The sequence below is a fragment of the Nanorana parkeri genome, unplaced genomic scaffold, assembly GCF_000935625.1.
Source record: "Nanorana parkeri isolate BGI_ZX_2015 unplaced genomic scaffold, ASM93562v1 scaffold838, whole genome shotgun sequence".
Classification (NCBI taxonomy): domain Eukaryota; kingdom Metazoa; phylum Chordata; class Amphibia; order Anura; family Dicroglossidae; genus Nanorana; species Nanorana parkeri.
Genome location: NW_017307106.1, coordinates 249,043 through 258,411, shown reverse-complemented (window position 1 = coordinate 258,411; position 9,369 = coordinate 249,043). Strand labels below are relative to the sequence as shown.

General features: G+C 40.9%; 1 protein-coding gene across 1 annotated transcript in view; it reads left to right on the top strand.

Annotated features, from left to right (window-relative positions):
- Positions 1-9,369, top strand: part of MYCBP2 (MYC binding protein 2, E3 ubiquitin protein ligase) — a 243,252-nt gene that overhangs the window by 110,781 nt on the left and 123,102 nt on the right. Inside the window, exons 24-29 of the mRNA XM_018565383.1 lie at positions 2,473-2,626; positions 3,530-3,702; positions 4,683-4,808; positions 4,904-5,031; positions 5,438-5,529; positions 6,315-6,449. Of these exons, the coding sequence (XP_018420885.1) occupies positions 2,473-2,626; positions 3,530-3,702; positions 4,683-4,808; positions 4,904-5,031; positions 5,438-5,529; positions 6,315-6,449 (808 nt within the window). The remainder of the gene's footprint in view (positions 1-2,472; positions 2,627-3,529; positions 3,703-4,682; positions 4,809-4,903; positions 5,032-5,437; positions 5,530-6,314; positions 6,450-9,369) is intronic.

Below are 9,369 nucleotides of genomic sequence, written 5' to 3'. Positions count from 1 at the left end.
CACTGAGTGTTGTATGAGGCTATGCCTTAAAGAGCAACTGAAGGGAGGGCAAAAGACTAGTCCTCAGCATTGCCTGCACTCAACCTGCAGCTAATTGTTTTTTCCCATTACTAACTTACCATGCCTTGTTCTGCACTGTATGTGTAGGTGACCATCTTGGTGACAACAGGCTTTGTTTCCTCATGTTGGAGCCTCCAGCATGGAAAACAGTGAGCAGCACAGTAATGACATTACTAAATCTCCTAAAGCTGGCCATGCACCTATAGATTATCTGCAGATTTTCTATGGTCAGATGGAAAAAGTGCAACAGATTCCTCCCTCTATGCTAAACTGTGTAGATGGAGGGATCTCCCACTGGGCCAAGCTTCAGTATCTTGCTAGTTGGCCCCGCTGGCTCTCAAAATACCTGAACAATGGCTGCATTCAATCAGATTGTTCAGGTATTTTGAGAGCCTGCGGAGCCAACTAGCAAGGTAATGAAGCTTGGCCAGTGGGAGATTTCTCCATCCACACAGTTTAGCGTAGATGGAGGAATCTGTTGCACTTTTCCCATCTGACCATAGAAAATCTGCAGATAATCTATAGGTGTATGGCCAGTTTAAGACTAGCAGGCAGAGGCTGCAGTGCCTTGGATCTCACACTTCAGATAAACAGCTATGTGGCTGTAGGCCCAGGGGTACCACAGAAGACAAAAGGTACATTTCCCAAGGCACTGCTTAGGCGTGATTACCAGTTCTAATTGTTACTTGCAACTTGGTAAATCTCCTTTTGAGCTCAGGTCAACTTTAACTACAAACCTTTTTATTCCCAGTTCAACTTTAACTAGAACCTTTTTATTCCCTGTGTTGTATACTGGCATCTCCTCATGTGTTAGTACTCTGTGCAAGTATCTTCTCAAATTAAATGCCTAATGCAGTGAACATTTATATTGAATCCAGCCTTCTAGAGCAGACATAAGGTTAATTTTAGGAGACATGGCTCATTATAAGGTTGTGTTGGACCTGCATCTGTATTCCTTCTATGAAGATGCCACACTTCACACATTAGTCTGCATGTAATTTGATCTCAGGCTCTTTGCCCAGTCCAAGTGCAAGTGAGCTGCTAAATGCTGGAGTAAGGGAATAAAGATTCTGGGAAGACCTTTGACCAAAAGCTGTTGTCATGATGCAGTGGAGTGAAGGTTAATTTTAGTGATTTCAGAAAGTCAGAAATACCTACAGATTAAAAGAGGAGACTGATATTAATACCATTGTTAAAATAGCTTGGTCAGCAGTTACATGTATTCTTTTTACGTCTTAAAAGAAAATAAAGTCAGTTATGTTGTAAAATTAGAACTACTTCTAATGTTTGTGAACTTTTGAGCTGACTGCAAAAAAACAAATATATTTACATAGTTTTTTTGGTCAGCATATCTTGTTTTTATTAAGAGAAACAAAACAGTTTAACCGTTTAATGTGCAAATAGATTTTCACATTAAAAGAAATAAAAAGTTTGTAGTGCACATGAGAAAGGAGGAAATAATAGTGGCAAGTCTAGATCGTTGAGTAAGATACAAAGAGGAGCACTGCTAAATAGATAACACTGGAAAACAGATCAGTGATGTTCATCAAAAACAATATAGGCTTAAGGCCTCATAAGGAAACTTAAAACATTTGGGACAAGAGAGATGAAACAAAATTTAGTGTAAGGCCAATACAATGGAGAATTCAAAAGAGCTACAAGTCGATGACAGGGACATGGCATACATTGGATGAGGGCAATAGATAAATACTTGCATGGAAGGTACAAGAAGAATGACTAAGGGTGATCTTCAATCTCAATAGCCTTACATGGTGTATTAGGGTACATCTAATTTACCCAATGATCCTTCAAGTTGTGCTCCAATGACCAATCAAGTTTGGCCACAAGGTACCAAGAGGAGTATTGTAAAATAAACATAAGGTCTTCAGTTGGTCCAGTTCGGTGGTGAGGAACTTGGCCCAGACTGCGGGTCTGGTTATATATGGTGTCTAGTTTATCTATGAGCATAAGATATGAAATAATATCCTTCAAATCTGACCGGTCAGGAGGGACTGGAAGTAACCACTTTGTCAATAAGGCTTTCTTTGCTTAAAGTAACACTAAACTAGGAGTTAAAACTTAATGCATTAAGTACCCCTAATATAAATAAAATTTGCTTTGTGCATCACTCAGCTGTAGATCCTCAAATCATCCCTGAGTTGGTGATGACACTGTCCTTCCTTCTGGAGGGTGGCTACTTTTTTCCGCATGGTCCCTGTGTGTGTTGTAAAGTAGCCACCACTTCAAGCTCGCTCCCATGATAGATTTTATTTCATTTTTAAGTTTGAACTCCTGACTCTTCAGTTTTTTTTTTTAATCATACTTCAATGTAGGACCAACAAAACCTATCAAATTGATTGCAGAATAGTGTAACTTATGTTCGCAATGAACTCATAAGCGCTTCTTCTACAGGTCTTGTGCCAGCATCTATGAGTGAACCTCCTCCATTTAAATGTCTTCTCATCAATAAAGTGGATGGAAGCTGTGCTACATTCAATGATTCTGAACAAGAAGATCTGCAAGGGTTTGGAGTTTGTTTGGATCCAGTCCATGATGTTATTTGGAGGTCAGTTCTGAAATCATTATTTCTGGGCCATTGATAGTCCAGAAGCTTGTGCTGATGTAGTGTTCTTTTCTGTCTGTGCTTACAGCATTTTTTTTAAGTTTCAACATACACCATCCTTATTTGATTAGTCACACGGTGTGTTGTAGTAATGACTCCCCAATGCCTACGCGCTGTTAAACTAGTGGGCAACACACCTGCCCTGCAGTGCACCACAATGCTGTGCTTTGTGGTGTGCTGCTTCAACATAAGGTACATCTGACTTTTTTTTTTCTTTTTCTAATTGGGTGCATTGCCAGCCCATTGAAAACTAAGACTACCTTTAATGCAGCACAACACAATGCATGATAACATAGAGGGCCTGATTTATAACGCTTTCACCCCGCATATAGCTGGGCAAACTCCATTTGCAGGGCACCAGTACCACTAGATGAAGCCAAGGAGTGAATGACTAATAAATCATCCCCATAGTGCCAACACACCACCTAATCTGAATGAGCCCTTGGAAGACTAAACATACCACATATATTTTATCAGATAAATATGGTTTAGGTGCCTTTTTTTTAATGAAAATGATTGCTTTTGTTAAAGGTACAGTAAGGGGCTCATTTATAATTCTGGATGAATGCTGTTCGCACAGCACTTCTACCACCAGATGATGCTCAAGAGCATAGGAAGGTCATGCTTGGTTTAAGATTTTAAATTATTATTATTATACAGGATTTATATAGCGCCAATAGTTTGCACAGCGCTTTACAATATAAGGAAGACATTACAGTCACAATACAATTTAAGACAAGATGGTAAGGAGGGCCCTGCCCGTCAGGGCTTACAATCTAAATGCAACCCTTAATGTGCGCTATAAGGCAAGTACAACATTATACTAATTTATCTGTTGTGTTCTAGATTTCAGGCCAGCACCAGAGAGCTGTGGTGTTATAATGCTGTCATAGCAGACTCCAGGCTTCCATCAGCCCCTGACATGCAGTTAAGATGTAGCATACTTAGTCCAGAGCTGGCACTCCCAACAGGCCAGAAAGCTGTAACTACTCGATCACACGCAGCTTTGCATATACTAGGTAAGTTGTTTTTTTTTTTGTTTTTTTTTTCTAGTTAGAAGTAATTTGTGCTGGCAGTGTGTGTTTTACCCATTGCCAGCACATGTGTGGGAATCTCTCATTGTCTGAAATACCTGATACTTATGTTTCAGGGCAGGCACAGGAGTTACAGTGAAGCTGAGCAGGAGATTTCCATTGATGTGACTAGTATGTGGCTCAGTGTTAAAGACTGGACCACATGTATCGAAGGTGTCTCAGCCTAACATAGCTGCTTGCAATGAGGGAATAGTTGCTGCCTTGTGCTTTTGTCATGTACTAGGCAAACTACAAGCCATGATTTGGCTGGAGCTTGGGGAAATGTGAATGCCTAAAAGCAAATGGCATAATATCCTGAGATTGGAAATGTTGGTTGAAAGAGAACTATGGCCAAACTTTTTTTTGGCCGTAGTCCTCTTTAGGTTCACAGGAACACATATACTAATGTTCTCCTGTGACCCAAAACTCAGCATATAGAGCGGGCTACTGCCCGCTATATACAGACAGCATAAAGCAGCGCTGCGGCCGGGAAAGTTCCCGACAATATTGTTGGAATCCATCCTGCTGCCTGATTGACAGCTGGCCCCCTCCCACATATGTCCCACCCAGTCAGCGCTGGAGGATCGGAGAGGAGAGGGGGAATATCTGCAGGGAGAAGATTGAGAACTGAGCAATCTGCAGTATGTGATCGCTCAGTTCTCGACCAGTAGATCCAACATGTGACAGCTTCAGTGTCACACGTTGGCTCTAACTATGGCGAGGAGTGCATTTCACTTATCCCATAGTTCTCCTTTAGCATTGATTACAATATTGTGCAGTTGCCATAAATAGTGGTACTACAAAAAAAATCTAATTTCCATTCATGTAGTAAAAATGATCATTTGTTTTGGGTCATTCAGCAAAAAGGCTTATTTATTCTCTTTAAATTCTGACATTTTTTTTGTGTATCCTATTCCTAAATTCAGGCTGTCTTGACACTCTGGCTACAATGCAGGACTTGAAAATGGGAGTCTCAAGTACTGAAGAGGAAACTCAGTCTGTGTTGAAAGTTTATTCCAAGGAGGACTACAGCGTTGTAAACCGATTTGAGAGTATGATGATTATGTCTATACTTAACGGTAGAAAGGTAAAAGTACCAAACACTGTGTTTAGCTGCTGTGTAAAATAAATCTGTTTTGTCCTTAAGGCCATGGAGGTGGCTGGGGGTACTCGGCACATTCAGTGGAAGCGATTCGATTCAGTGCTGACACAGACATCCTACTTGGAGGGCTGGGTCTCTTTGGAGGCAGAGGGGAGTACACTGCCAAAATAAAGGTATTTTAAGTTTGTGTATTTTTGCCTTAAGGCCTTGTTCACACCAAATGCAGAGCAGATCCGGTCAGGTTTCTGCACACGCACGCTAGTCTTTTAGATGCGTTTTTGGCTAAAATGGTCTTTCAGTGCGTTCCAGGCATTTGCATGCATTTTTTAATGCATTTACAGATCCAGAGCAGGTCAAATAGGGCCTGCTGCAGTTTTTTCACCTGCTCTGGAACGGCACGCTGCAATGTGAACTGGAGCAACCGATACCATTGGAATACATTGGACGCAGTTTTGATCCGGTCTGCAACTGATCTGATCTGCCCTGCACCTGCTCCGTGCTTGGTGTGAACAAGGCCTTAGTACTTTTTCCTAGAGGTGAATTTCCTGTAATGATTTCTCAATGTGTCCTTCCCTGTAGCTGTTTGAATTGGGGTCAGATGGAGGTGATCATGAAACAGACGGAGACCTTCTTGCTGAAACTGATGTTCTTGCATATGATTGCGCAGCCAGGTAATTTTCTTATTTTTATTTTTTGAACTCTATAAGTAATCTTTATTTCACCTATCAGACCATATAAAATATAGATTCATTACAAATTTGCAAGTTACCAGAACTTAAAAGCCTCCTGCATCTTCTCGTCACGATTGAATCTCAGGAAGCCCATAGAGCACAATCGTGCACATTTTGACGCTTCCACTTAAAGTGGAGTTCTAGTCCGCGTCGACTTTCAACCCCACTATTGGAACATTGCTGTGGTGGACAGCGTTGCTGGCCAACAGGAATGTGCAGGAGAGGGCATGCCAGCTCAGGACTCTGGTGTGCTCCTGCAGGTACATCTCCCATTTAACATGATTGAAGAACTGACAGCTATACAGGGACTGTACTATATAACCACATTGATAGGATATGGCAGTCCGCCATATAAGATAGGTAGCATATTTATCATACAATGCTTGTGTTGTGGGCTATGTGAGCCTTTAAATGTCATTGTAAAGGTTTCTTCTATGATGAAAGCTACAGTGCATGTGAAGCTGTCATTTTCAATTGCGTTAGTTGGATGTTTATGTACTTACACTGAAGAACAACTCAGTCCTTGTACTTCTCAGGTATCAAGCAATGGCACCTTCAAGGCCTTCTACGGAGTCTTTTACATAGATGACTGGAAGTGACTCTCTTCTGTGATCAGCTGCTTATGTTTTTAATCGGCTTATAGTGTGAAACTAATTGAGAATACATGTCAAAGCTAATGAACAAATCGCAGCCTGTTTGACGGTTGATTTTGTTTTGTACCCTAGAGAGAAATATGCAATGATGTTTGATGAGCCTGTACTTCTACAAGCTGGCTGGTGGTATGTGGCATGGGCTCGTGTGTCTGGACCTAGCAGCGACTGTGGATCTCACGGACAAGCTTCAATAACAACAGATGATGGGTAATGTTTCATTTATTCTTTTGATCTTTGTTCTCGGCACCATATCGATACACCCTAAAATAAAACTCTACTATATTCTAGTGTCTGCACCTCTAGGGACTGTCATAACTAGGATATCACAGCCAGATAGTCAGAAAAGTCATTTTATCTTTAAATTAATCTCAACTGAGAGAAATAGGCTGCGGTTGGTGACCTCTCTTTCTGAAATTGCTAGTTGCATAGCTAACTTGCTGATCCAATAGCTTTAGAGCTTTCTAATTCATTAAGGACGTGCAGTTAAATTAACTGTTGCAGTGTGTCTACTCCCGCACAACAAGGGTTAATTACTTCTGGTCTAGGGTCTAAAAATAAGGAATACTCGCCTGTTCCTCAGTCCTGCCTGGCTATTAGACCGGTCCCAACAGCCTCATCTCACTGGGGCTCTGGTGTTCTGTCTTGTTTCACAGCCAGAGCAGAGGGTGAGCGGATACCGTTGCGGAACCGTGTGTGTGCGCGCGCGCTTTCAGGTCGGATATGACCCTTATCAGAGAATACAACTCTATTCTTTTCTTCAAACTATCAAATAAAAATGGCTTGTATTCAGCAGAATGACAAAATCAACCGGGCTTATCGTCCGCAAACACAAGATTCATCTCAGCGCCTGTATACCAAGTCCCAGCCTGCTCACAGAGGATTCCAGTATGGACACAGGTGCCCCAGCAGGGTCTCGGTAGACAGTATTCCACACCATAACACACATAGCCATGTATGTGTCCTGCTCCAAACACTCCTCACAGAGCCAGACTAACTGGCTTCCTGTTTCCGATTTCGGGACCCATATATAATTAACAACTCTGGGAAGACTGCCTAGCAGTTTCCCTTACAAGTCCAACCCGAAACCCCTCACCCTGCTTTGCAAGAACCCTGAATACAAGGTGACCTTAACGGGACCACCACCTAAACAAGGGAGGGATATACCGTCCATCCAGGACCCATTCCTGGCGTCCTGTAATAAATATATATATATTAGGGAGGCACCGATACCACTTTTTTAAGACCGAGTACCGATACTTTTTTTCAAGTACTCACCGATACCAATTACCAATACTTTTTCTTAAAGGGACAGGTCACATTTTTTCTAAAGCAATACAAAATCATGATTTTAGGTCAGTTTCTTAATATTATGAAGAACATGAACATGAAATGAACATTTATCATGCCATTGCTAACTAAGGCTTGTATCCCCATAGTGGGGAAAATAGATGAGCACATGTAGAGACTCCAGACCAGAACACTGTATAGTGTGGCACAGCTATACCCAATTCTGCATACCTGGCTTTATATTATAAGAACTTTATAATATAAAGCCAGGTATGCAGAATTGGATATAGCTGTGCCACACTATACAATAATACACTGTTCTGGAGTCTGGACATGTGCTCATCTATTTTCCCCACTAGGGGGATACAAGCCTTCGTTAGCAATCGCATGATCTAAATATTCATTTCATTTCATTATTCAATGTCTTTTTTTTTTATATTCTACATAGTTATTTCTTTATAAATATTATATGTAGTTAAACAACATTTTTGTGCCCAGCCCCCATGTAGTGCTGCAGTACTAACATGCTGTGTCGTGTCATCTTCTCCGTCTGCTTCAGCCACTCCGTGTCACAGCCTAGTCATCTGCTCCATTCTGACCTCTTCTCCCGCTGATTGGCCGATTGGATGATGACAGGCTTCCTCACCAGTCACTCCTGACTGGTGAGGAAGCCTGTCAATCATCCAATCAGCGAGAGAAGAGGTCTAGCTAGCTTGTGTATTTGCAATTACCTGCTTCTATATTATTTAGTATGATTCCTACTTATCCATATTTCAAGTAAAACAAAGCTATTTGATAGTCTGATGATGGGGAGTCTGGGCACATATTGGGCAATCCATTGGGTGTTTGTAACTATAAAAATTATAGTTAAAGGGGAAGTATTGTGCATGATCAGCAAACTCCTATTTGGAATTTATTAATGCAGTATTCTCCTTTTAACCCCTTCATGACAGGCCTTTTCATTTTTTGTACCCATGTTATATTCCACATTTTAGGCCTTAAAATTACTTAAAACCCCCCAACATTATATATTTTCTGAATGCCAAGACCCTATAGAATAAAATGGTGGTAGTTGCAAATTTTTATGTTGCGCAATATTAGCGCAACTCCTTATTAAACCCCAATATTTAGTGAAAAATTTAATTAAATGCCCCAAAACACAACAAAATACCCATTTTTTTAAATGAAATATAAAAGAAGAGGTTACAAATTGCGTAAAACGGCGAAAAACCCTAGTACCCCAAAAAGTCCATAGACGCTTTAAAAGCCCAACAGGTCATCAATTTAGAGATGCCCCAAAATACTGGCCCTAGAATTATTGCTCTCACTCCGGCGTGCGCGGCGATACCCAACATGTGTCGCAGTGAGAGCAATCATTTTAGGGCCATCAATCACTGATAACACTAAACTGATGAGCGGTAACAGCTTTTAAAGCGTCGCCTAGGGCCAATTTTGGGTATTATCGTTTTTTGAGGTTTCGCGCGCGCACGCAATTTTAAGGCTTGACATGTTTAGTGTCTTTTTACCCGACGTGACCCCATCTTTTATATTTTACCAAAAAATTGGGTAATAATAAATGTTTTATCATTTAATATAGGGGAAACTGTTTTTTTTTTTTTTAAATTTCGGTAATTTTTCCTTAATATAGTAAAAAAATAAAACCCCCAGTGGTGAATAAATACCACCAAAAGAAAGCTCTATCTGTCCCCAAAAAAGGGTATAAAATTCATTTCAGTACAGCGCTGCATGACGGAATAAATGTCAGTTAAAGTACCGCAGCGCTGAATACTGAAAAATGGCCTGGATGGGAAGGGGGTTTAACACCGCGGATGTCAACTGG